The 26,639-nt window shown below is 40.2% G+C and overlaps 1 protein-coding gene across 2 annotated transcripts in view; it reads right to left on the bottom strand.

The window, feature by feature from the left end:
- fbxw4 (F-box and WD repeat domain containing 4) overlaps positions 1–26,639 on the bottom strand; it is a 49,606-nt gene that overhangs the window by 9,273 nt on the left and 13,694 nt on the right. For both annotated transcript variants that reach the window (XM_023963457.2, XM_078932463.1), the window contains exon 6: positions 4,882–4,947. In XM_023963457.2, the coding sequence (XP_023819225.1) occupies positions 4,882–4,947 (66 nt within the window). The remainder of the gene's footprint in view (positions 1–4,881; positions 4,948–26,639) is intronic.

The raw sequence follows: 26,639 nt of genomic DNA, 5'->3' as shown, positions 1-26,639 counted from the left end.
TTGTTACTGTGCCATTTAATTATCTACAGCACTGAACAGTTGATGTGTGGACTTAACCTGGTACTCGGTCAAATGCAGTAGTAACCACAACTTCATCTTACAGCTATAGTCACTAGGGTTAAAGCAGTATCAATGGCATTTTTGGTTGTGGGAAAAAACGTGAAAACTTGCAGCAAACAATTGACATTGTCAAAAGTTTTTCCAAAAAAAAAGCTTTTAGTTGCGGCACCTGACCACATGTGTCAGACTGATCAGACAGAAATGCATTGATGTGATAAATAAAGTTGATTGCCTCTGGTTGGTATAATGTGATCAGAGTTCTATCTTCTTGTGATCACAGCTATTTACCGCTTGCCCTTCAGTCTTCATTATTGAAGAATAACTAGAACTCAGCAGGACAGATTATTGCAGAATAACTGTCTCTTTGTTGCCATTTAATACCCTCAATGACCGTGACTGTGAGCTACTCTCAAATGTGTGATACCTGCCACGTAGCAACCATTTATAGACTGCTGCTGCCCTTGGTGACAGAAAAGGGCTATGCTAAAACGTGTGCCCCCTCCCTCACTCTAGAGCTTAATCTGCAGCTTTAAAATGGTAATCCCCTGGTTTTACCACAGGAAGTATCCTTATTGGGTTAAGGTTTTCTCCCTAGGATGCTTTATTGGGTCTCTCCCTCTCCTGCCAAGGTATCAGAGCTAAGCCAGCGTTGAAGGGGAGTCTATGATGAAGCTGAATTTGGATGTGGGTGGTGTTCAAACTCATCAGAAGAACTAATAGATTCTCAATGCTCCTGCGGGCTGGGTTTGTCCATCCAGCATTATTATCATGTTGTGCTTTTGACACAGGTCAACACTTTAGGATTTTGATGGTCCCAGCTGTCAAAACTGCACAACAGCAGATTCCTTCAGATTCAACTTGGGACAATGTTACATTTGAGAACAATCCGTAGTGGCACCACAGATGACGACACAGTCTATACTCCTTCAATGTTCTCAGTCATGTGTTGGAACAGCAGCACCAGACCAAGTGACTGAAAGTGGCTGAACAAGCTAAAAAACATCATTGTTTCTTTTTTGGGTCTGCTCTGGAAAGCCGATTATTTAAAGAAAGATGTTTTGTTTAAAGTCCCCCTATGACACATGTGTCAAACTCAAGGCCCACGGGCCAAATGTGGCCCGCCATGTCATTTTATGTGGCCCGCATGAGCATAAAAGTTTTTTATTTCTTAAAATAAAAAATAAAAATTGGTGTGCATTTATTCATATCTAGGGGGAATCGGACTTGAAATGTCGGATTGGGCAACTTTACATTAGGACTTAAACACTGTCCATATAACCTAACCTGACAGAATCAAATGTAAAAGAATTTATGCTAGAGTAACAAACAAACATGTGTTTTCTATGCAACTGTAATTATCACTTTAAAAAGTTATAATAAATATATGAGTAATTTAACATTAAAGAGTAGTTACTTTTATTTTTCATTACATTTAGTTACGTGAATAAGTTATATCTGGCCCTTTGAGGACAGCCACTATGCTGATGTGGCCCTCAGTGAAAATGAGTTTGACACCCCTGCCCTATGACATTTTTTAAATTAAATAATTCCTAGGGGTGTTCTAAATATGACTATGAAGTTTTTAACCAAAATTCCACAACTTCAATGTCTTAAAAAGAAATATTTCATGTTTATCTGTTTCCAAAATCTCCTCTAAGTAGGCGTGGCCATTGGTGCTGAGCTGAGTAGCTCCGCCCTTGACCCCCCCCCCCCACTTCTGCATGCACCAAAAATAATTTTGATAGGAACATGAAAAGTGCTTTGAATTACATTAGAATTTAGGTTGCTTTGCAGATTTGATGCTAGCACATGCAGATTGTTGAATTGCCTTAAACAGCAAATAAAATGAAATGCCAGAAAGAAAGAGACAACACACGTAATTTTCCAAATACCTACGTTAAGTGCTAAAGGGTTAAGTTCAGCGATTTGCAGCGGAGGGGACAGTTTCAATGATAAGTCCAAGCAACAGACGCAATCTGAGTTCCAGCAGTGCGATTTGAGCGACGTGCTGTGCGCCAAGATCTGGCAGCGGCGCGATTTGATTCGATTTATTTCAAGCATTGTAGTCAAAGCAACAAAGAATTAACATATATTTATCAAACTCATTACAGAAATGTTGAAATGCATATTTTAAAAAGATAGAAAATAAAATAAAACAAAAAAGTCACTTAAATCCCATTTTGCTTAATTAAATACAGTGATCATTAACTAAAGTCAAGTAGAGTTTTATTTATTGCTTGAAAAGAAGCTGGAAGAAGTGAATTTATATAATCCCACCCCTAGAGTTCATTCATTTTATAGTTTTACAGTTTTTGTAATCCGGTTCGGATCCGATAGATTCTTTTCAAGTAACCAAATGATTGATTATCTTCGAAAAACATTCATTCAGGATTTCAGTAAACAGTATCAGTAACCAATATCTAATAATCATGGATTATTAATAGAACACATAATCACAATAAGCCAGTAATTATTGCTACACATTCCAGATCAAGCAAAGAAAATCGCCTGACAGTACCCCCCCCCAGCTACTGTTGGGCAAAGGCGAGTACACCTTGGACATTCTGTCGCAGGGCTGATGGAGCTGGAGCGACCAGACAGACCCGCCGTGGGATGGGGAGCCAGCCTGAACGTTATGATATTTTTATTATTTTCATGGAGGCAATAATAAAAAAGGTCCTCTGATTTTATTATCGTTTTTATTTTTACCCTCTATGGTCAATGCGGGACAGCAAGCCTTCAAACTCAGTCAGAGAAAGAACACAAATGCAGAGAACACATTTGGGATTTTAACTTTAAGTTCAATTTTAAATACATGTAGCCAACAACAAAATCCAGCCTAAGACGCACTTAAAATCTGAGAAGGGAGGCAGCAATGTGCCATCGTCTCTTCTCCTGCACCTGAGCTGATGTACACGCTGGACAAGATCAGGGAGCTTGTGCACATTTGCTCATGGGTCGTTGTGACATCACAACAGCTCACATTCAAACTGAGTATCTTTGTGACGGTTTGATCGACAGCGTTTTAAAAGGAAAAATACTCAGAAATACAAAAAAGAAAAGATTTTTTAATCACATTTGTACATAAGAAAATTGCCACAAGCACATGTCAAAAACTAAAAACTCACAAATTTCATTGGAGGTGGACTTTAATGAAAACCACCAGGCAAAACCTTCAGCATCACCAAAGGGTCTTTAACCAGAGGCTCCTTCAGATCTGCTGCAACATTGACCACTGCACCACATCCTTTTGGCCTAAAACAAGCAAAATTCTTTCTGAAGAATGTTGTTGAAGAACATTTAGATTGAAATCATTGATCGTATAAGAGATAATTGGTCGAATCACGTGTGGCGTCACCCATAGAAAATGCCTTGCTTCTGGTTTCAAGCAAGTGAAGTCAATTTAGTCGTCATTTTCCGCGATATTTCCTTTTCCATGTTGGAACCAAACGTCCTCAGAAAGCCATGATTGACCTGTCACATTTCTATGGTAACCACTCTCTCCAATCAGGAATGAGCATGTTAGAAGGCCTGGGAAAGGCTTGGGAAAATTTGTCAATCAAACACTTCAAATGTTCGAAGCTAGGCCGCCTGCTTTTATTGAGGTTGATTGGTCAATTTGATTGGTCAATTTATCACTTAAATAACTTTCACTATAAAAAAATATCATGAAAAAAATTTTGGATTAGCAAGAAAATGTTAATCAAAGGTATCAGATCAAGAATGGTTATTCTGACCAATACAAAGACTGAGCCACACAGTGCGTTCCAATAAAAGTCCAAACTTCTGCTTCGCTGCGAATTATTTATTTCCTTCTTCTGCAGGTTTCCCATCCATACAGTCCAAACGATTAATACATTAAATAATCCGGCAGTGACAGACTTCCAAATTCACACAAATAACGCGGTCAACAAATTATGTAATCACTGCGGCTCACCCCACTTCCTCATCCATTCGTGCCACACACGTCGCAGTGACACACCCACAACCTGGCTGATGACGCAGCGCTTCACCCGTGCCACTTCCATTATGGCTCCTACAGAACCAATGGCTTCGATTCTAACCTACACTATAAAGCTCTTTATGCACCGTTATTAAGCTAATGTAAAGGCCACATACAGTTTAGAGTTTCAGCAAAAAAATGCCATCCTCTGTTTGCCTCAGCCTCCAGTAACCCTAATCTGTAGGGGCCTACCATTCTGTGGAGGATTTCCTGTCATTCCTAACTGCTTCCATTTTTCTTTCATTCTTTCACTTTGGTACGTATGTCAAAATTTACACTTAATAACAAATGTGTCTGCCTGGATAATTCATTAATCAAATCTACAAAGATTACCTTTTGTACAATCTCTTTTGGCACAGTTGCTTATCAAATGTTACTCATTTTGAGAATAAAAAAATCCATTTTTTTCAGCTATTTTCTCTTTTGAGTTTTTTATGTGCTCCAGGTACATTGGAGAAGACAGGGAACATTATATCTTGGTCCTAAAACCTTTGCAGTAATTTTACATCTTATCTATTGACATATGAATTCATATAGCTGTTGTAGTTGTGAAGTTTCCCCTCAATTAAATTGACCTTGGCCTATAGCCTATAGCCTATAGCACATCAGGGCAAAAACCATGGTAATAAATCAGTATCTTAACTATCTTGATAATGGTGTTGTATTTATTTGTCTAGCTCTCGACTTTATATGAATAAAGCCCTAAAATACTTCACTTCTTTTAACATTAAGTATATATTCATGGCATTTAAGTAAAATGTGAAATTATAAACAATCTGCAGAAGGACTAAAATAAATGTTTGGAAGTGTATATTTACCGCTCAAAGTCCCAGATTTGAAGTGGAGAGAAGTTCTCACAGCACGCAGTCCCCGTCACAAAGGAACTACAGACACACAAAGAGCAGACACATCGTTACAAAGACAGAACATGGAATAGTTTACAAAGCCAATGCAAATTCACAGTGTCAATATCTGAAGAATGCCATTCAAGTTTGAAGAGGAGACTGAACTTAAAACATAGGAAAAACATTGTTTCTAGCAGTCCCTTGCTATATCACGGTCCACTTCTCTTGGTTTTGTTGATTTTTTTCAGGAAACTTCAATGCATTTTATTTTACAGTGTCTTGTGTTCTGTATCCTGATTGGCTGTTGACCTTGCCAAGCAATCTTCTCAGTGCCTGGTCTCGAATGGAATGCTTTAGTTTACTAAAGTTAGAGATAGCTTGAACTTTGAGAGTTTAAAAAAGAGAAGAAAGTGTGAAAATGTTCGCATCTGTCTGACATTGGAGGTTAAAGTATGTAGTGAGGAGTCCTAAAAACATGTAGGCACCTATCGCAGGCTTTTTTATGGAACGTAAGCATTGCAATAAATTAGGGAATACTGTGCATCTGTTGGATGACCTATCCATAAGCTGTGAAAAGGAGGGCATTTGATAAGCTGTGATGCCAGTTTATATCCTATAAAAATGACATTCTCATTTTATCTAAGTTTCATGCTGTGTGTCGGAGGAAAAATTAATTGGGATCCAAAGACAGAAAAGACAAATCTTTAGGTTTGATCTTTTACAAACTTAGTGTTTCACTTCATGGCATGGCATTTGTTTTCATAGCTACGCTGATGACATGCAACTCTTTGTCTCCTGATGGCGAACATACTGTTAAAATGCATTTTAGTCATTAAGACATGGATGGCTGAGAACTTCCTACAGCTCAACCTGGATAATACTGAGGTTTTAGTGATCGGTTCTGAAGACTGAAACTAAACTAAAAAATTACAAAGCTTCTAAGTGTGTGAGAAACCTGGGCGTTAATTTTTTCTCTGAGATGAATTTTATACCACAAATTAAAAGTATGACAAAAACAGGATTTCATCATCTTAAAAATATAGCCAGACTCCGCCCATTTCTCTCTCTTGCCAGCACAGAGGTGCTAATGCATGCTAATATTTCCGGCAGGCTAGATTATTATAATGCCCTCCTCTCTGGTCTTCCCAGAAGAAGGATATCGAACCTTCAACTGCTGCAAAATTCAGCTGCACGCGTGCTGACGAGGACCAAGGGGCGGGAACACATTACACCGATTTTAAAATCGCTGCATGGGCTCCCCATGCAATTCAGAATTGATTTTAAGGTTCATTTATTGGTTTATAAATGTTTTTATGGTCTTGGGCCTTCATATTTATCTGATATGATTTTAAAGTATGAGCCCTTGCGGACCCTGAGGTCCTCTGATACAGGCCTTTTGGTTATCCCAAAACTTAGAACTATGATTTTTAATTCTGTCTGATAAAAACTGGGAACCGGATATTGATAAATCATGTAATAAAATGGTTATAGTATAACGGGGTAGGATTATATAAGTTCGCTTCCCTCCACTCCCTTTCAAGCAATATTTATTAATATGTCTAATTATCATACATTGGTGTATTATTTCTACTTAATTGCTTGAAATAAACCATTTCAAATCAAAAAAACAATCTAAACGTTTGATATACGTGTATGTGTATATATTTATTTGTTTATTTTTACTTATTTATTTATTTCAATGTATTTATTCATATTTAGCATTTTATATGTCTATTAAGGTTTAGTTAAGTAATAATTTTTTGTTTTAAATATATTTTAATTTTTATTTATTTTTTCCCTTTACATTTTAGTTGTAACTCCAGTGTTTTCCTCAGAGAGATCCTCCACATCAGTGACTGACCCTTCTCAGTGAACGGGGTCTCTGTAATGGGATCTCCCGGGTCTGGTTCTTTGTCTAGATATTGGGGGTATTGTGGCAGTGCATTCTGGGAATTTGGGAGGGGGGTCACTGATGTGGACATATCTCCAAAACATCGTTTCCCCACTTCAGTAAAAAGTCAGGTTTTAACATTGCATCATTTTATCATTCTTTTTTTCACGGTGTATGTGTGTGTGTGAGGGTCGGCATTGTGTGGGTTTTAAACAAAATCTTTGTTTGTCTTGTCCTTTTGTTTTTACTTTTGAATATGTTTTTTTTGTAAAGCACTTTGAGTAGCTTGCGTTGTAAAAGTGCTCTACAAATAAAAGTTTTGATTTGATTTGAATTAAGTTTTTTAATTTGCAGCAGAGATTGATGTTAACAAATTGTTGTGTGAACGTCATTCTTATCTACATGACTGCTACCAAAGCCATTGGCTAATTTAACTGCATTGCTGACAGACCAAATAACTTAATCAGCAGTTTCTGAAACGGTCTCAGTCTAAATAACCAAGCTGTGTTCAGCTGAGTTCACTGCTTACCAACCAGAAATGCTTAAAGCCATTTTGAGATCATTCTTTGCCTTCAACAGTTTCCACCATAAACATCTTAGTGTCAAGTGTTTCTGTTTCTTTTCTAATATTGTTTAGTTAATGACTGCTTATTTAGCTGAGTTTGATTTGTCTGCTTCTGCAGCTGTGACTACCTCCAAGTGGCATGGCATCAAATGTGGCAACCAGGGGTTTAAGCTCATTATTACATTTTTTTCAATCAATTACAATAATAATGAAGAGTCTGAAGGATGGTATGGCAGCTCAGAGCTGTTGTGTGTGTATGGAGGGGTAAAAAAAATCAAAGTAAGCCATTGAGGCGGCTGTTGAGGCCCATCAAGGAGAGCGGTTTATTGCCAAGCCTTCATAATTAGTGTTGGGTAAATTCATTCAAGGCCATAATGGGTCGAACAAGGACGGCATCTGTACGCGTTGTAGGTGACCTCTGACTTGGCTGACACGGGATACAATAGGGTTATGGTCACACTCACAAATTGGACCCTATTACTTCCCGTTACTCACATTACTAACCCCTCACTAGACTGGAGCGCTCCCTGTGCAAGGCTGCAAGGACATTGCCCATTAAATACAAAAGTGACATCCCCTTCTCCTTTTTTAGCCCCCCTCTGTCATCTAAAGGGACAAATAGTTTTAGTTGGGGGGTCTGATTTTGCATTGATATTATAGCTGCTTTGGTCAAAGCTTCTCAAGTCTAGGGGCAGGTGTCTCTCCACGTAACACACACATATTGTACCTCTGACCAAATACTTTACTCGATTTTACTATCATCTCACCTCTCTTCATTAGGAGAAGGCGTGGCTTATGTTACAATCATATCCGCTTTCTGTATCATTAAAGAGCCTGGATAAAAGCATCAAAAACAAATTGAGTTTTAAAAGCCCACGATCATGAACTCAACACAAGCCGTTAGACAGAAGCACACATGTACTGTACACTTTATTCCAATTGATAAAAAGCTGAAGCAAAAAAATAAAAAAAATAACATTCACAATTGTGTTATGAGGTTTAAGAGCGGAAATCCGAGCAGATCCCTCATGTCACACAAATCCACAAACTAAAGAGAACAATGACAAAACAAATACAAACATATTCATTAGAAACTTGGGTTCTTTCTTGCTTAAATTCTGTCTTATGGCTGAAGTGTACCTGTGAATGACTGCTACTTTTAGCTCCACTCTGTAACTATCTTATGATTTTGTTTTAATTGGTTTATACTGTTGCTCATGGTTCAATTTTTTCATAATTTATAGCAATACAATGTTAGACAAAAAAGTCTTGACTGTATGTGCCTTCAGTACTCCTTTTCTTTTCCTTTCAAAACCAAGAAAGTCTTCATTAAACCTTAAGTATCAATTTTCTAAGTATAAATTGTTACTTCCAAAAGTAATATACTGTGTTCTAATAAATTCATTATTTTTACGATATTTAGGTTTAGAAATTGCTGTATTTGTATATCAAAAACTGCCGAGATTTATTTTACTGCTTTTTTTTTGTGTAAAATGCACAATGACCTCCCCTGAACAGTCATTTAAGCATTGCAACATCGGTAAATTTGAGAGCATTCCGAGAGAAACAGTCTCCGAACATAGTTTCTCGGAACCCTATAGCTTTAAGAGGAAGTAGCTTTTAAGAAGATTGTCTTGACATCTTTGCTCAAAATGCCACTCTTGCAGGAAGAAAAAAAGAAAGAAAGAGATCCTCATGCAATTTTCTATTTACCTCCAGTGTTGTAGAATGAGCTTTTTCTGGCTTAGCTTGCAGAAGCTCATTTATTGGTTTTGATACCTTAGGGCAGTGGTCCCCAACCACCGGGCCGCGGACCGGAACCGTGCCGCGGGACACTTGGCACCGGGCCGCGGCGGTGCCAACAAACGGTACTAACACTTATTAGTATTAGCCGATGTTCCCTTGGCAACCTCCTTCCAGTATGCTTTTGCCATATCCAAGTAAAAAGTGTTGTACCTGACGTTGATAAAGACAATCAAAATTGATCTGTGAAGTTTGATTAAGTGGACTATCTAGACAAGGACTAACACAGCTAACACAGAAACCCTGTTATAGTCTAAAACAGAAAAGAAGCTTAAAATGCCTGAAATAAAAAAAATCTGTCAGTCATTATTTAAACTAGAAACATTTTTGAGCAATTGAACCATTTGATGCTGAGAAAAATAATTCAATCAATAAATAAAATTAAATGTAAATTGTTCTGAAACATTAAAACAGCAGCACCAATATATTTAACGTTTTTAGTCTGAAGAAATAGGTAAAAAACATTCTGCTGATTTTTTTTCTAAATGATGGATTGTTTATTTATGATCTCATAAAGTGCAGCTGTTTTCCTGCATTACCTGCTGTCTTTATGTCAAATACTGACACCAACTAAACCACAGGTAGACAAAGAATACATTTATGGAAAATAAAGAAACGTCATCAAAATGTCTTCAATAGTTAATAAAGAATGACATCATTAGCATGAGCTTAGAAATCTAAAGGCGCGTGATGATCTTGGTGTTGCCCAATCCAGGCAGCGCTTGCAGCTCTCCACTTGCCCCGTTCCACCTCGCAGCCTGAGCCCACTACCCCTCCCCTTTGCTTCTCACACACGCAGCCATGTGTCTGACAGGAGACGGGAGCAGCTGCAGGGACGGCAGTTCACAGTTTCAGGCTGTTACAAACTCTGATATAACAGATAATGGTAAATCAATAGTGGCGCAGATTTTTTTTCAAGCACTGAGCCGCTGTCACCGCCGCCCCCCGTTAAATTTGCGCCCCGGACAATTGCCCGTATTACCTGTGCCTAAAACCGCCACAGGCGCGCCCCACTATTTGAGAAGCACTGCTTTAAAGAAATAACTGTCATCTTAACTTTTTGTGCAGAAGGGTTCCTGTTGGTGGGAGGAGACTTCAATTGTGTCCTGAATCAACATTTAGATAAAAAAACGTTTGAGCTAGGACCGACACCACGCAAAACAAAGTTGCTGCATAATACAATGCAGGAGCTTGGACTCATGGATATATATGGCGTCGTGAACATCCAAAAGAGACGGAATACACTTTTTTCTCCAAAGAACATAGTAGTTATTCCAGAATATATTTTTTTGCGTATTAAAAAGGGATGCTTATAAAGTTACAAACTGCTACATTGAGTCCATAACGATATCTGACCATGCACCAGTAGTCCTCTCATTAAACTTGCAAAACCACAGTAAAATCAGACAATGGAGCTTAAATGTTTCTCTTAAACAACCCAAATGTGGTCCAATACATTAAACAAGAATGGAGAAACTATTTGGAAAATAATGATAATGGAGAAAGCTCACTCACTATATTATGGGAAGCCGCAAAGGGGCAACATTATAGCGATCTCATCTAAAATAAAAAAGACGGGGAAAAAAAACTAGAGAAAGACATAATGGATTTACAAAAAGAACATCAACGGATAAATGATAAAAGCACACTAAAATCTTTAAACCACTGTAGACAGGCATACAACGATTTATTAACCAATAGAGCAGAGGGACCCTTACGATTTGCTAATCAGAGATATTATGAGTCAGGAAACAGGACTACCAGATTATTGGCATTTCAATTACGCAAAGCTCAAGCCAATCGAAGCATAGCAAAAATAATAAATCTGTCCAAAGAAAGTGGTATCCCATCAAACAGATGTAGCAGAGGCCTTTCTGCTTATTATGAAAAATGATATGACTCACCAGAAATTGCAAATAGGGAAAAAAAGATTTAAGTCTCTCTAGGAAAAATTAAGATGCCCAAAATAACTAAAACACAACCAGAAACTTTAGTTTCAAAGATAGAAATAGAAAATACAATTGAAAACCTGAAAAACAATAAGTCTCCAGGGATACAATGAAACCCAGGGAAATTTTATAAGTGCCTTAAAGATGAAATCTTACCTCGTTTACAAAAAGTTTTCAATTACACTCTAAAAGAAAATGACCCATCTAAATCCTGGTCCCAAGCAATAATATCAGTAATCCACAAAGAGGGTAAAGATCCTGCAAATTGTGCCTCACACAGACCCATAAGTTTACTTTGCTGTGATTTTACTGTGCTGACACTAAGATAAAATTGTTTCATTTAATTGGACCAAAATTCCAAAATGTATATAGAACATTATGGTAAATTGATTCTTAACTTAAAATCTTAAGTTAAGAATCATTGGTCTTGTTGTTAGACCTTGGTCACAGGGACACGGTGATTGGCCAATGATTGGCAGCAAAGCATTCTGGGAAACGTGACGTACTGCTATTGTTGTTATGCTACAAGCTAAAGGTAAGTGCTTTAGGCGAAGCAGCCAGCTTGATATGATATTTTTCAGATTTTCATCGAGACAATAACAGATCGACCATTCTTGCTTTTATTTTTACCCCTATTGAATGCTCACAGAGACACGGAAGTAGCGGCAGGAAGCGGCTTTTGCAGCAAGATGACTGACTGAGGGCGTACCAGATGATGTGAACGTGAATACGATGGATGCTTTTGTGCTTTTTAAAATAAATAAATCTGTTCTCTAAACATCCTGCGTGTCTTCAATGCAATGTAATGAGACACACACAGACAGAAATGTGAAGGTATCTGCTGTAAATCTATGACGTAAATGAATAACAGGATCAATGATCGGCTAGTCAGTTAGCATGTAGCCTAATAGCCTTCGAATGTAAAGCAACTGACTGCTAAAGTTAATAAAAGACAAGTCCTGAATATTATTATTCCTATTCGACCCTAAACTACAATATCAGCTGTCTGTCAACCGACCAGCCAGTTGCCCAAATGCCGGCATACATCAGAGAGCTCTGCGGCGGAGCTAGTAGTAGCCTAGCAGGAGCTATCGTATGACAAAGCAGCCTAGTTATCATAAATCTTTTGATATTTTTCTTATATTCATTGAGACAGTAATAAAGTGATCATTTTTGTTTTTCATGTTCCTTTTTTGAACGAATATGGGTCACAGAGACACGGAAGTCACCGCTGAAAGCGGCTTAGTTTTGCCGGCGTACAGAGAGCATATCCGTGTGGATGACTTATGACGTGAATAATTATTGCGTTCGAACGGATTAATTATTGCGTTCGAACGACATAATTATTGCGTTCGCACGAGTTAATCATTTCGAGGGAACGGAATAGTATTTTGAGGGAACGCAATAATATCTTGTGGGAACGGAATAGTATCTTGTGGGAACGGAATAGTATTTCGTGCGAACGACATAATAACCTGTGGGAACAAGATATATTTTTATATCTTAATGTCAGGACACGGGCTCCGTAGACTTAATACGTTTGGTCGAATAGAAACGGTCAAAATGAACGTTCTCCCTCGCCTGTTATTTTTTTTTCAAGCTCTTTCCATATGGATCCCATCCTCCACTTTTAAAACGTTAAATAAGATGATCTCGACATTTGTGTGGCAAAATAAAAAGCCTAGAATTCTGAAAATATTACTATGTAGTTCTAAGAAGGACGGCGGTTCAGGATTGCCAAATCTCAAGTTTTATTACTGGGCAGCTCAATTAAGAGGGAATGGGTGAGTCAAGATGAGGACACAAATTGGATAAAAGTGGAGAACCATGCTTCCCCCTCAGTTTCATTTGAAGTCGCACCAATCTTGGGACAGAAAAAAAATAGAGAGATCTCAAAATAAAAAATGATTTGGTATTGTGTACACAGAGCGTTGGTCAACAGTGAGGAAAAACATTGGCGCCCTCCTGACAACTTCAAGAGTACTAAAAATGTCCAAAATAGCTGATTTTTTGCCAAACAAGATAGATTCTGGTTTCTCAGATTGAGGCAAAAAAGGTTTATTAACAATACATCAAGTGTTTGAGGGAGGACATCTTAAAGTCTTTCAAACAATTACAGGATAAATACGGTTTAGATTCCAAGGATTTCTATAGATATTTGCAAATAAAAGACAACTTGAGGTCTTATGGGGAATGGGAGGTTTTAAGACAACCACCAACTCAAATAGAACATTTGATGATCTGAAGCATTGTTGATAAATCCAAGAAGAAGATAGTATCAAATATGTACAAATGTTTGCAGGCACATCTGTCAAATAATTGATTAGATCTGAAAGGAAAATGGGAATTGGAGGCAAACATTGTCATTGAGGACGAAAAGTGGGAAGCAACCTTCGAGGGAGCTCATAAAATTACAAACAGCCGAACATGGAATGAGTTTAATTGGAAGATTATGATGAGAATTTTCAAGACACCTTTCACCATATCTAAATATAACACAAATAAATCTGATTTATGTTGGAGAAAATGCAATAAAATTGGAGATTACACACATTTTTTGGGATTGCCCTATTCAAAACAATACTAAAGTTATAGCACAGGTCAATTTGCCATTAAATCCACTTGACTATATAATAAGCATCCTTCCCGAAGAGGATATAGAGAAGAAAAAAGCTAAACTTATACAAATTCCATTACTAGTAGCAAAAAAGATGATTACTAGATCTTGGCTTAAAACCTTACACCAGAGTCTTAAACGGTGGACGGAGGCTTTGAGGAAAGTTTATTTGATGGAAAAAAATAACTGCTAAACTTCATTTGAGGTTAGAGATGTTCTATGACTTATGGACACCTGTGACTGAACAATTTGGTTGGCCAGAAGGATAAATATTTGCAAAGTGTGTGTGTGCAATAGGACAGTTTTGTTTACCTTGATGGGTGGCTTATCCACTCATGATTGGCACACACATTGTAACATTTCTTCTGTTAGTTAATTAATGTTTCATTATTTAGTTTTATGGTAATGTTTTTCATGTCCTGGGAAGAATGTTTCTAAAAGACTTCTGTTGATGCTTTCATTTTTGCTGAGATGCCACTTGTTCTCCTTTTTTATTTCGTTATGCTGTACAACTCAATAACTGATCTGCATACTTGAATAAAGTGTGTTAAAAAAATAAAAAGCTATTTACAGACGGTACAGGTAAAGATGTGCAAAAATGTGCAAGAAAATGTGCAAAAGGCATCTGTTGCACTGTTAATTATTGTACAGTGGTATTGTATGGGGTAGGAAGGATTTCCTGTAACGGACAGTTTTGGAGCGGAGCTGTCTGAGCCTTCTAGAGAAGGAACCCCGCTGTTTGTCCAAAACAGAGTGGAGAGGATGGTCTGGGTTGTCCATGATGAATAAGAGCTTGTTCAGTGACCTCCTCTCCATCACTTCTTCAGATGTTTCCAGTTTGCAGCCGATGGCAAAACCCAAAGACACATTCTTTCTAATTTAGTTTCTGTACATTACCAAAGTGAATTTTAAATAAAAATTCATTTTTATTCCATGGGTTGAACAAAAACATTGCATAAAAATGTGAAAAACTAAAGCATTTTTTAAACACAATCCTGTCATTTCATGGGCTCCTAAGTAATTGGACAATTGACTACCATTCTATTGCATAGGCAGGTGTGGGCAATTCCCTTGTTATGTCATTATGAGTGAAGCAGATAAAAGGCCTGGAGTTGATTAGAGGACTCATGCTTGCATTTGGAAGATTTTGCTGTGAATAGACAACATGCGGTCAAAGGAGCTCTCCATGCAGGTGAAAGGAGCCATCATTAAGCTGAGAAACAGAAAGAAAAACATGGCAGAAATTGCTACAGTATTAGGAGTAGCAAAGTCAACAGTGTGGTACATCTTTGGAAAGAAAGAAAGCACTGGTGAACTCAGCAACGCAAAAAAAATCTGGACCTCCACAGAAGACAACAGTGGTGGATGATGGTGAAGAGATACCCGTTCACAACAGCCAACCAAGTGAACAACACTCTCCAGGAGGTAGGCGGATCAATATCCAAGTCTACCATCAAAAGAAGACTGCATGAAAGTAGATCCAGAGGGTACACTGCAAGATGCAAGCCACTCATGAGCCTCAAGAATAGGAAGGCTAGATTGGACTTTGCTAAAAAGCATCTAAAAAAGCCAGCACAGTTCTGGAAAAACATTCCTTGGACATATGAAACCAAAATCAACCGACCAGAATGAAGTGAAAGTGAAAAGTATGGAGAAGGCGTGGAGAAGCTCCTGATCCAAAGCACACTACATCATTAGTAAAACACGGTGGAGGCAGTGTGATGGTCTGGGAGTGCATGGCTGCTAGTGGCACTGGGACACTAGTGTTTATTGATGATGTGACACAGGACAGAAGCAGCCCAATGAATTCTGAGGTGTTCAGAGACAAACTGTCTGCACAGATCCAGGTGAATGCAGCCAAACTGATTGGGCGGCGTTTCATAATCCAGATGGACAACGACCCAAAACATACAGCCAAAGCAACTCAGGAGTTTATTAAAGCAAAGAAGTGGAATATTCTTGAATGGCCAAGTCAGTCACCTGATCTTGTTGAAGACAAAGGTGTCTCTGTCCAAATATTTATGGTCCTGACTGTACATTAATGACATACACATGGTGTCAAATACACTCAAATACTTTTTATATGCCGACGGCACAAGTATGATATGTACAGGGGAGAATCTCAGTGAAGCAGTAAAGATAGTAAATACAGAATTAGGGAAACTAAAACAATGTTTCGACAAAGATAAACTCTCACTCAATGTTAAAACTAAATTCATGATTTTTGGAAATCACCACATTCCTGCAGATTTAGAAATAAAAGTTGCTATTGATTATAATTTTTTGGAAAGAGTGACTGAAAGTGAGTTCCTTGGAGTCATTACGGACGACAAAATAAACCGGAAGCCACAAATAAAGCAAGTCAGAGCTAAACTTGCTAAAAGCATAGATGTTTTGGGAACAACGCGTCATGCACTCACAAAGCATGTCTACTAATATATTCATCCATAATACTACCACATTTAAAATACAGTGTTAAAGTTTGGGGAAAAACGTATAAAACAAATCTACAGTATTTGTATATCTTACAAAAAAAGCTATTCGTATAGTTCATGGTGTGGATTATGGGGCACACAAAAACACTATTTTTAAAATTGGTTTTATTGAAATTATGGGAACTAGTGAAACTTAAAACAGCACTCATCATGAATAAAGCCAGAAATAACTTATAAACCTACAACAAATGTTCACATACAGAGATGGGAGTTACAATTTAAGAAATCAGCTAAACTTTAAAAAGCAGAGAATTTGCATTACAAAAAAGAAAAATGTGCTCATCAATTTGTGATGTGGATTTATGGAACAGACTGGATGAAGGTTTAAAACAAAGCAAACGTTTACATGTATTTAAAAAACCTACAAGATGTCACTGATGGAACTGTACAAGGCAAGAAATGATCATTAAATACAAAAATGTCACTTCAGAATGCAGAGCAATGTGAATGTTTAACATGTACAAAACTGTAAATAGAAATACGTAGATCATCAGTTAGGGGTGGGATCATACAAGATTTTTCCTCAACCCAATCCTTTTCAAGCACACTGTCTTGTTTTATCTGTCTATTTTAAACTCTTGTGTTTATTGTCATTTGTGTTTGAAAAAAAGAAATTGAATTGAATTGAAAATGAATGTCTGGTAGCTAATGAATTTGTTTTTGCCTGCAGCTTTAAAGCTTTGACCCCAACTGAAGAAAAAAACAGTTTTTTTCTACAGTAATAATTATAGTCAGTTTTAACTGTGCAACTAAATTTAAAACTTAGAATGACATAAATGAAAATGATTAATATTTCCCTTTGTACGTATGCAACACCTAAAATAAGGCATACTCTGGGCCTGCAGATAATTTGGTAATAACTAATTAAAAACAGGTAGGGTGCAGAAACCATTATTTTAATTGTAATGGATCAGCTAACTAAGTTAATATTAGCCACAACAATAATTCCATTGCCATAGCCCAATAAAAAAAGGAGAAACATTCAAGACAACAATTTTTTCACCAGGAGAAAAAGCAATCAACACGTTTTCCTATACTGCTCCACTCCCATCATTTTTCGAATTTTTAATTCTGATGATGCAGTTTTTTTGGCATCTTAAAAAATACTTAAAAGATGGATATACTTATAAAGAGATGTACATTGTGATACAACATGAATTTCTTAAAAACACAATTTGTCTAGAAACTTCTTTTTTGTTTGTTTACAATTTACATTAATAGATACCAACATCAAGGCAGGTGTCGGCAAGCAGAAAACCTGCCTTAATGGGACTGATGGCAGAGATGCAAATAAAGATGAAGATACTGCTATTCGTTTTGGCTTTCTAGATTTGATGTCTTCTTTTGGGAAATGACACAAATAAAAAGTAATTTCCTTTTAATAAAGAGATATTTTATTTGCTGCAACAATGCATGATTGCAAGCAAGCTCACAGTACTACAAACAGAATGTGTAAGCAATTTAGCTGTAGACTCTGGGGGTGGTCTAGATTTACCTCGTCACACCCTGGGTTGTTAATTTGTTCAGATTGACCCTGGGCTTTGAGTCTCAGGCGTATCTACTTTCTACCTGGTTTCTAAATATGTTTAGCTTTACAGGGTTATGATGCTTTTATGTTGGTCAAGAAGAGACACAATGCCCAAAGGCTGCAAGAGGTGACCCTTACTCCCCAACATGCCCCCTCCCACCCGCCCTTTCACTTTCAGTCTTCTCTGATTTTTCTCACCGTGGCCTCTCACACACCGATATACATGGGCAAGCATTTACATGCCCTCAGACATTCACTTTGATACACACAAATGCACATATGCACACACAAATATCCTGTTGTTCCATCACTACCCCCTGTGGTCTTTTTGGCTTCTGTTTGTGTCTCCAGTGTATGGGGTCACCTCACCAGGACATTCCTCAGCTACCCCCTTTTGCTCTGTTCACCGGGTTGGAACAGACTGGGACTCGACATAACTATCTCCACCAACCTATTCAACTGCAAACTTAACTCGGGACAGACTTTTAAGCAATCAAATGTTGCTAGGTCAAATGTTTTCATTGGCTCATTGTGCTCTTTTTACTAAAAGAAAAGTAGAAGAAAGATGGTCATATGTTTGGTTTTGTAATAAAGATGTCAGAAATCTACTATATTACTTTGAACATTATAAACACAGATAAACTAAAATGTCTGTAAATCAAAATAAAAAAGTGGGCTGATGAAATTTAGATTACTGCTACCCTTGCTTTCTGTACAAATACTTTGTTTTAAGAGATTTGCAAAATTGTGTACACATTTGCTTAATGCATACAAATCACAGTAAGCAGAACTCAACATTGTCAAGATGTAAATATTTCATCCTTATTTCAGTTTATTCCAGAGCAAGTACCAAAAACAGTTTTTTTTCTTGTAGCACAAAGAGCTGCAGGCAACAATAAGTCTCCCTAAAAGACGTTACACCTAAATTAATTATAAGGTAGCTTAAAGCTTTATAATTAAGCATATTATTTGGCCTTTGGAAAATGTTTCCACAGTACTCTAAGTTGTAAAAAATTCTTGTCCCAAATTAGCTTAACAAATCCCCAACATACAAACAGATGGCTGTCGTCATTTAATTCTGAATATCTAAATTAACAGTATGAATGGATATTAGCACAGATATTAACCCTGTATTATTACAATTTAAGAAGATTTGATACAGAAAACAACATTGAACGTCTTTCCCACCTTCCTTGACAACAGTGAGTAAAAAGCTCAGACCCACCCACCAGGGGTCACCACACCAGGTATAGAGAGCTGGGACCACAAGGGGAAAAAAAATAAAATAAGAAAAGCTAACATTAGTAACATACTGAATCAAAATCCTACAGTGCTAAAAAAAAAAAAAAAGCCCCCCCCCTGCTTAAACCAGCATAGTCCCTGCTCATCTAAGGTTTGCTAGAGACCATCTGCATGATCCAAAGGGGGATGTGGTCAGACGAGACCAAAGGGAAACTCTTTGATATAAACACCACTCAGTGTGTTTGGAGGGCAAAGTATGCCAAGCAACTAAGTGGCCATGTGGAAGAGTGTCTACCCTGAGGCTGGAAGGTTGTGAGTTCAAATCCACGATCGAGAATCCCAAAGATTCTAAAAATGGGACTCATTGTCCCATTTTGACTATCAGCATTAAGGGGTTGGATTGGGGGGTTAAACCACTGCTGTCTCTTACCACTTGAGGAGTGGGGGACTTTAACTTTAACTATCAAAATACTCTTTACCTACTGTAAAGCAGAGGGCTGTTTTTCTGCAAAGGGGATGGGACGACTGACATGTATTACGAAAAGGCTGGATGTGACCATGTATGGTGAGATTTTAGACAAAAATCTTCCATCAGTGAGAGTATTAAGGATGAAACTTGCTGGGTCATCCAGTGTGGCAATGATTGTAAACACATCGCCCGGGCAACAAAGGAGTGGCTAAGTCAAAAGCAGTTTAAGGTTCTGGAGTGGCCTACTCAGTCCCATGACCTCAATCCAATAGAGAATCTGTGGAGCTGAAAGTTCATGTTGCCCAGCGACAGACCAAAACATAATAGCTCCTAAGAAAATGGGCTTCAAAGAGTAGGCCAAAATACCAGCTAGTGTGTGCAAACAGTAAAAACCTAAAGGAAGCATTTGACATCCATCATTATCAACCAGGATCCCATTTCAAGGTTGTAAAGTGAACTTTTAATATTTACCAGATTAACATATACAGTATTTTAGTCTAAAATGCTATATTTATGAACTAATAATTAAAATTTTACACAGTAAAAGTACACAAATGTTTGTGAGATGACAGTGGATGACATGTAGAACAATAGCTACCATTCATGGACTGGAATTATGTACCAAAGTCACTTTATTCTACTTTAAAGTTCACAACTTCTAATATATCTTCCGTCAAAAATACTGTTTTTGTACTAATAACTCAAAAACTACACATTAAGAGCACATAAATCTTTGTTAGGAGATAGCTTTGTCGTGTGTATTGATATTATTTTTGTACTAATACATAAATAAAACTGATAAGGTGTTTCCTTAAAATAAAATAAAAAAGCAGACAGCAGGACGATTGCGTTTCATGCTCTGATGTAAACTGTGTTAGGGGGGGGCATAGCATTGAGCATAGCATCAACGCGTGCCTCGGTCCAGGCAACACTGAGTGGGCTCGGATCCCTCGAGGAAGAACCGCGGACCCAGCAGCAGGCGCTGTAGCAGGACAGCTCTGTCAGATGTGGCGTCTCTGTCTCGCTTCAGATCGAGGACGCATGCGGCCCACCCCAGGCCTCGATAAACGCTCCTGACATCAGTAGGCACAACAAGAAATAATCCATTCATAAGGTGCTCCTGTATTGTAGGGTGCACTGTCGTTTTTTGGAAAAAAGTTGAGGCTTTAAGTGTGCCTTATTGTGCAGGAAATACTATATTTTTGAACTCATGCAAAGTTTAACTAGCACAAAAATGACACCATTGGTTGCTAAAACGTTTTGGTGCAGCAGTGTCGGTTCGGTTCACTTCTGTACCGTTTCGGTGCGTTTTTCCCCCGCATATGCATTGTAACGACCCAGCTGCTAATTAACTAGCTGCTAAGACTGTCCTTGCCCCAAACTCCACATGCCCTCAAACAGTCTCAGAGAGAGAGTAGACAAATAAATAGATTGCTCCATCTCCTTTCCTGCATTAAACCCATTTATTATGGACACACACAAACAGCATAACAACATGAACCTCACTTCTCTTTGCAGCTCTCTCAGTGATGGTGAAGAATTCAGGACACAAGGTTTCACACTTCCCATGAGTCTTAGTGGCTATAAGCGGGGCTAAACCCCCAGGTCACCACTGTATTAACTTTGCGCCAAGGCAGAAGTAATGTTAGCCGTGAGTTTCCTCCGAGACGCTATTAGGTGACGGACAGTTAGCATGTCAACATATGGTTAATGCAGACACGAGGCCAGAGATGAGGACCCCCCCCCATCTCCTTACACTCTCCTGTGTGGGGGGAACACTTTGGCTTTGTTGTCAGCATCCATGACAGAAAAAGACAATTGGATAAGTGGAATGCTGTGTGTTGACACTGTTACACAAACATAGTGTATGCCACAGTAACACATCTAATCTGTTAACAAACTTAAAACGGCATCAGAGACAGTAACAGTCGGGTGTACAAGAAAAAAAATGTGCAAGTTAAAATGTTTTTTTAGGCCAGTGTTAATATCCTAAGTTTTTGGTTCATGGCAGCCAATAGTGTTTCTACTTTTATTTATTATTTTTATTTATTATTTTATTATATTTATTGTTATGTAAAACCAATAAATGCACTTTGTAAGTAAGTTTTTTCGGCCTTTTTTGTACCGAAAAAATACCGAAAATAGATAAATAAAAACTTTATAAATCTCCCAAGGGAGAAATTCAGGTGTCCAGCAGCAAAACACACACAAACACACAATAAATTACAAATCCGTTGTTCCTGGTGGTGGAGGTTGGTGCCATGTAGCGGAGTTGCCATCAGTGTGAGAGTGGGTGTGCATTGGCGAGTGAGAGTGTGGCTCTTAAGCAATTTGCGCGGTAAATCAAGATAGAAAACTGCTATAACAGTGTTCAGCATTTATAATATAATCACCCACAAGGCCCCAACCTACTGTGTTCTCAGTTAATGCCTTAAGCTATGGAGAGCAGAGGATACAGTGCTGGAGGACAGATCCTCATGGACGGACCAACCCCTGCATGGGATGTACCAACGGACCATAACTGAAGTGGCTGATCTCAAGAAGTCCTACCAATGGCTAGAAAGGGCTGGCCTACAGGACAGCACTGAAGCACTCATCCTGGCAGCTCAGGAACAAGCCCTGAGCACCAGAGCGATAGAGGCTCAGATCTACCACACCAGACAAGACCCAAGGTGTAGATCTACCACACCAGACAAGACCCAAGGTATAGATCTACCACACCAGACAAGACCCAAGGTGTAGATCTACCACACCAGACAAGACCCAAGGTGTAGATCTACCACACCAGACAAGACCCAAGGTGTAGATCTACCACACCAGACAAGACCCAAGGTGTAGATCTACCACACCAGACAAGACCCAAGGTGTAGATCTACCACCCCTAGACAAGACCCAAGGTGTAGATCTACCACACCAGACAAGACCCAAGGTGTAGATCTACCACACCAGACAAGACCCAAGGTATAGATCTATCACACCAGACAAGACCCAAGGTGTAGATCTACCACACCAGACAAGACCCAAGGTGTAGATCTACCACACCAGACAAGACCCAAGGTATAGATCTACCACACCAGACAAGACCCAAGGTGTAGATCTACCACACCAGACAAGACCCAAGGTGTAGATCTACCACACCAGACAAGACCCAAGGTGTAGATCTACCACACCAGACAAGACCCGAGGTGTAGGCTGTGCAAAGAGGCGCCTAAAACAATCCAGCACATAACTGCAGGGTGTAAGATGCTGGCAGGTAAAGCATACATGGAGCGCCACAATCAAGTGGCTGGAATAATATACAGGAACATGTGTGCAGAATATGAACTGGAAACCCCAGGTCAAAATGGGAAACACCTCTGAAAGTCGTAGAGAATGAAAGGGCAAAGATCCTGATGGAAATACAGATTAACATGATGGTAAAGGCAAACCTATGACACACCTCAGTGTTGGTTAAAGAACAGAGAAGAGCAATTGCACTTGAGACCGTAACCCCCCCCCCAAACAAGAGGAGTGGCTACACCAAATTCCTAGAAAAACCTTTGATATCTCAGTCCAGAAAGGTGCAGTACTAAGAACAGAATCCTAATGATTCCTAATGATTTACAATGTAGAGTTATTGACAAAAAATAATTGAAGACAAAAATAAGAGAAGTGTTAACTTACTGACAAGCTAATCCATCTCAAAACTCTTCACAGAATTTACTACACTGGACAGAGGATGTTCAAGATGGGTCTCAGTAACTCAGACATTTGCGAGCACTGTGATAATAATCTACCCGACAGTTACATGCACGCACTGTGGTTCTGCACTCCTGTCCAGGCTCTCTGGCAGCAGGTATGTGCCGATTTATCAGTCTGGCTTAAGGTTTCAATCACTGCCTCACCGTCACTTTGCGTGCTTGGTGACATGAGTGCCATCGATATAGAAGAAGGATTAGCATCTATCATTTTCATAACTCTTTGTATTGCCAAAAAAACTATTTTAATAAATTGGAAAAACAAGAAAAATATAAACATAAGTCAACACAGAAATCTGCTGTTTGATCATATCAGCTTGGAAAAAATGTCAGCCCAAAGCTCAAGCAACTTTGAAAGAATTCAGTCTCTCTGGTCTCCTGTGGTTGACTCCATGACTTAGGGGGTGGGGGGCTTGGTCGTCGCTGCTCCTTGCCCTTCTGCCGCGGTTTGGGGTGGGGGTCGGGGCTTCCGGTGCCTGGCGGGGGCGGTGGGGGGCTCCTTTGGTCGGGGGGTCTGGTCCGGTGCCTGGGTGGGGCGGGCTGGGGCGCTGCGTGGTCCTCTGGGCTTGGGTGTGGGGGTGCGTGGTGGGGGGGTGGGGGGGGTGGTCTGGCTTGGCTTGGGGGGGTGGTCCCTTTGCCTGTGCTGGGGGGGGTTGGCGGGGGGCCCTGCTCGGGGGGGGGGGGGGGGGCAGCGGCGCCGGATGGGCTGCCCATCTGCACCTGGGGCTGGGATCGGCCCTTCCCTGGCTCTGGGACGGGACGGGACAACCCTCGGGGGGCCCCCGGTCGCTCAGGGTGTCACCCGCTTCGGCTGTGGGGTCTAGGGTGGGGTGGGGTGGGGGGCCTGTCGGCCCTGTCCTGTGGGGGGGCGTTCTGGGGGGCATTATTGGTACGGGTCGGGGGGGCTAACGGGTCGGGGTCTCCGCTGAGGCAATCAGTGGTTGCCTCGGCCGGTTGGCCTCCTCGGTCCCGTCGAGGCCTGACCATAGCTCCTCTAGGGCCTGCGTCTGGGGGTGGGGGCCTGGGCTTGCTCCTCTCTCTCTGTGTGGGGTGGGTGGTGCCGGGCCTGGGGTGTCGGCGCCTCCGGGGGTGGGGCCCCTGGGCTGGGTGGCCCTGGCCCCTTTGCTGGGGGTGGGCTGGGGGAGGGCTGTTTGACCACCGGGGGACAGTCTACCAGCTGTCCCCAACTTACCCCCTTCCTCATATAACCTCATATTAGGGTGAGGGGGTGGGGGGTCTAGCCTGCGATGCGCCTTGGGGGGGGGCTACTTGGGAGTGGCCCCCCTCCTATGGTTGCCGTATGGAGTGGGCCCCCCCTCTTTCGGTTTTATTTGCACCTTAGACATGTAGGGTCCTTGGTAGGGGGGATGCTTGGACATCACTGCAAGCAAGCAGCAGATGTCCTCCTGGCACCCTACCCGCCAATTTTAACCGCACCTTAGACATTTAGGGCCCCTTGGTGTGGAGGGTGAGGGGACATCACTGTGAGTAATCAGGAGATGTCCCCTTAGTGCCCTACTCGCCAATTTTAACTGCACCCCCCTTAGTACACACACCCCTCCCCCTTCAATATATACATTCAAACATAAACACACACACATGCACACAAACACCCTCTCAAACACCCATACACGCACACACATTTTACAAGGAAGGTGGGACCTGGGTCCATCTGTCCCCTACCCCTTCCCTGGTGGGGGGTGCGGGCCCCTTGGCGATGGCGGCCGTGTCCCTTGGGTGCCGGCTCCCTGGGCCCGGCGGTGCTCTCTCCGCACGGTGGGGGGGTTCATATTACACCTGAGCCGTGGGTGTTCGTGTCCCTGGGGGGTGGGTCCTGGTCCTTGCCCCTGGGCGCTGGGCCCCGCCAAACTTCCAACATGGCCGAGCCTGGTCGGGCCATATTTATAACACCCCTTGTGGGCCGCCCCTTTTTCCCCGGGGTTCCCCCCTCCTGGGAATGAATGAAAGATTTCACACTAGTTGGTTTAAAGGCATAGGTATGCGTTCGTGAACACTATCTGTTTTGTGTACATGTTGACATGTGGACATTTTTGCAGCTAGCAGGTGTGTTGATAATATTTGAGTGTGTGTGAACAGGCCCCGCCCTTTTTGTACTACATTTGAACCGTACCGTAATGATAAACAACCAGTAAACCTGTCTGCTCTATGCTGCTTCATGGTCTTACCCCCCTTCCCCTCCTATTATCACCCTCCTACCCCCCCCCCCCCCCTCTCTCTCTCTAACGTCCCTCTCTCTTCTTCCCCTCTTTCCTTTTCAGTCCGGTCCAACACCAAAGATTTTCAAACATGATTGAAATTAATAAAGTTTGGCCTCAATTACAAAAGGGGTTTATTCAGACATACCTTTGGTTTGTCTGAAGATGAATAACCCCTCTTGTTAAAATAAAATATGTCCAACACAAGAGGCCCTCAGCTCTCATCTGTTTGCCCAGCTGTTGGACAGGACAAGTTAAAAAAAAAAAAAAAAAAAAAAAAAAAAAAAAAACTTACTGACAAGAAAAAAAACAATAATCAAGACACAGAAAGAAAAGAAACAGAGTGTGCAAAAAGAAATTGTAGTGATTGCCCAAGTCCGAGAATTTTTCTGATGCATGGACATTGTTGAGAACTGTATATAACGTGCAGAAGGAATAAAAACTGAAAACAAGAATGGAAAATTGTGATTGCTGCTCTCATTGAAAAAAACCTTTTTTAAAGCATGCATTGGATGACACACTTCATGACACAACTTTACCTGTCCCTGGAGTAGTAGGTAGCATAGATGTAAAGTGAAAAATAAGGATTTGCATGAAGTCATTGTCAATATTGTTACAGAAGAAGTCAATTTTTCCTGCCACATACCCTTTGTGTCTAATGTCTCGCCCACAAAGGGTCTCACCAGTTCTATTCATTTGGCTTTGCAAGAATAGTGTGTTATTTGACAGTGCACACAAGCCTTAAAGTAGTACGTTCTTCTGAATGCTGTTTGAATTTTGAGAGTAGAGGTTGAATAAAGACAGACCTCAATTGTGCATCGAGTAATGGCTATATGAACAAGGTTTAAAACCAGAAAAATAGGCTTTTTGTGGTGTTTGTGGTGTGATTGTGCATATCTGCTTATTTCTTTTTTAAATGTTACTTTGTGTTTGTGCATGGTAAGTGTGGGGCATTTACAAGGTGTGTCAGTCCAGAGGAATGCTTGTCTGTAATGCAGGTCTGCATTAAGATGTGTGTGTGTGTGTGTGAGGAATGTAAGCTGCGTTTGTGAGAATCTGTGTGTAATGAGGGGGTGCAGTGGGATCTGTGATTATTCTTGCCTCCTGTGGTGTGGGTCCTTTCGCTCTGTGGGCCCCAGGGAAAGCGCCCTGTATTTAACGTGTGGGAACGCACAATCTACCTCCTTATCGCTGCATTGTTGCATCCTCTCTCTTTTTT

Source organism: Oryzias latipes, chromosome 15, assembly GCF_053564925.1.
Source record: "Oryzias latipes strain Hd-rR chromosome 15, Olatipes_Hd-rR_3.1".
Taxonomy (NCBI): domain Eukaryota; kingdom Metazoa; phylum Chordata; class Actinopteri; order Beloniformes; family Adrianichthyidae; genus Oryzias; species Oryzias latipes.
Note: the sequence above shows the minus strand (reverse complement) of the source record. Positions and strands in the feature narration are given on the sequence as shown.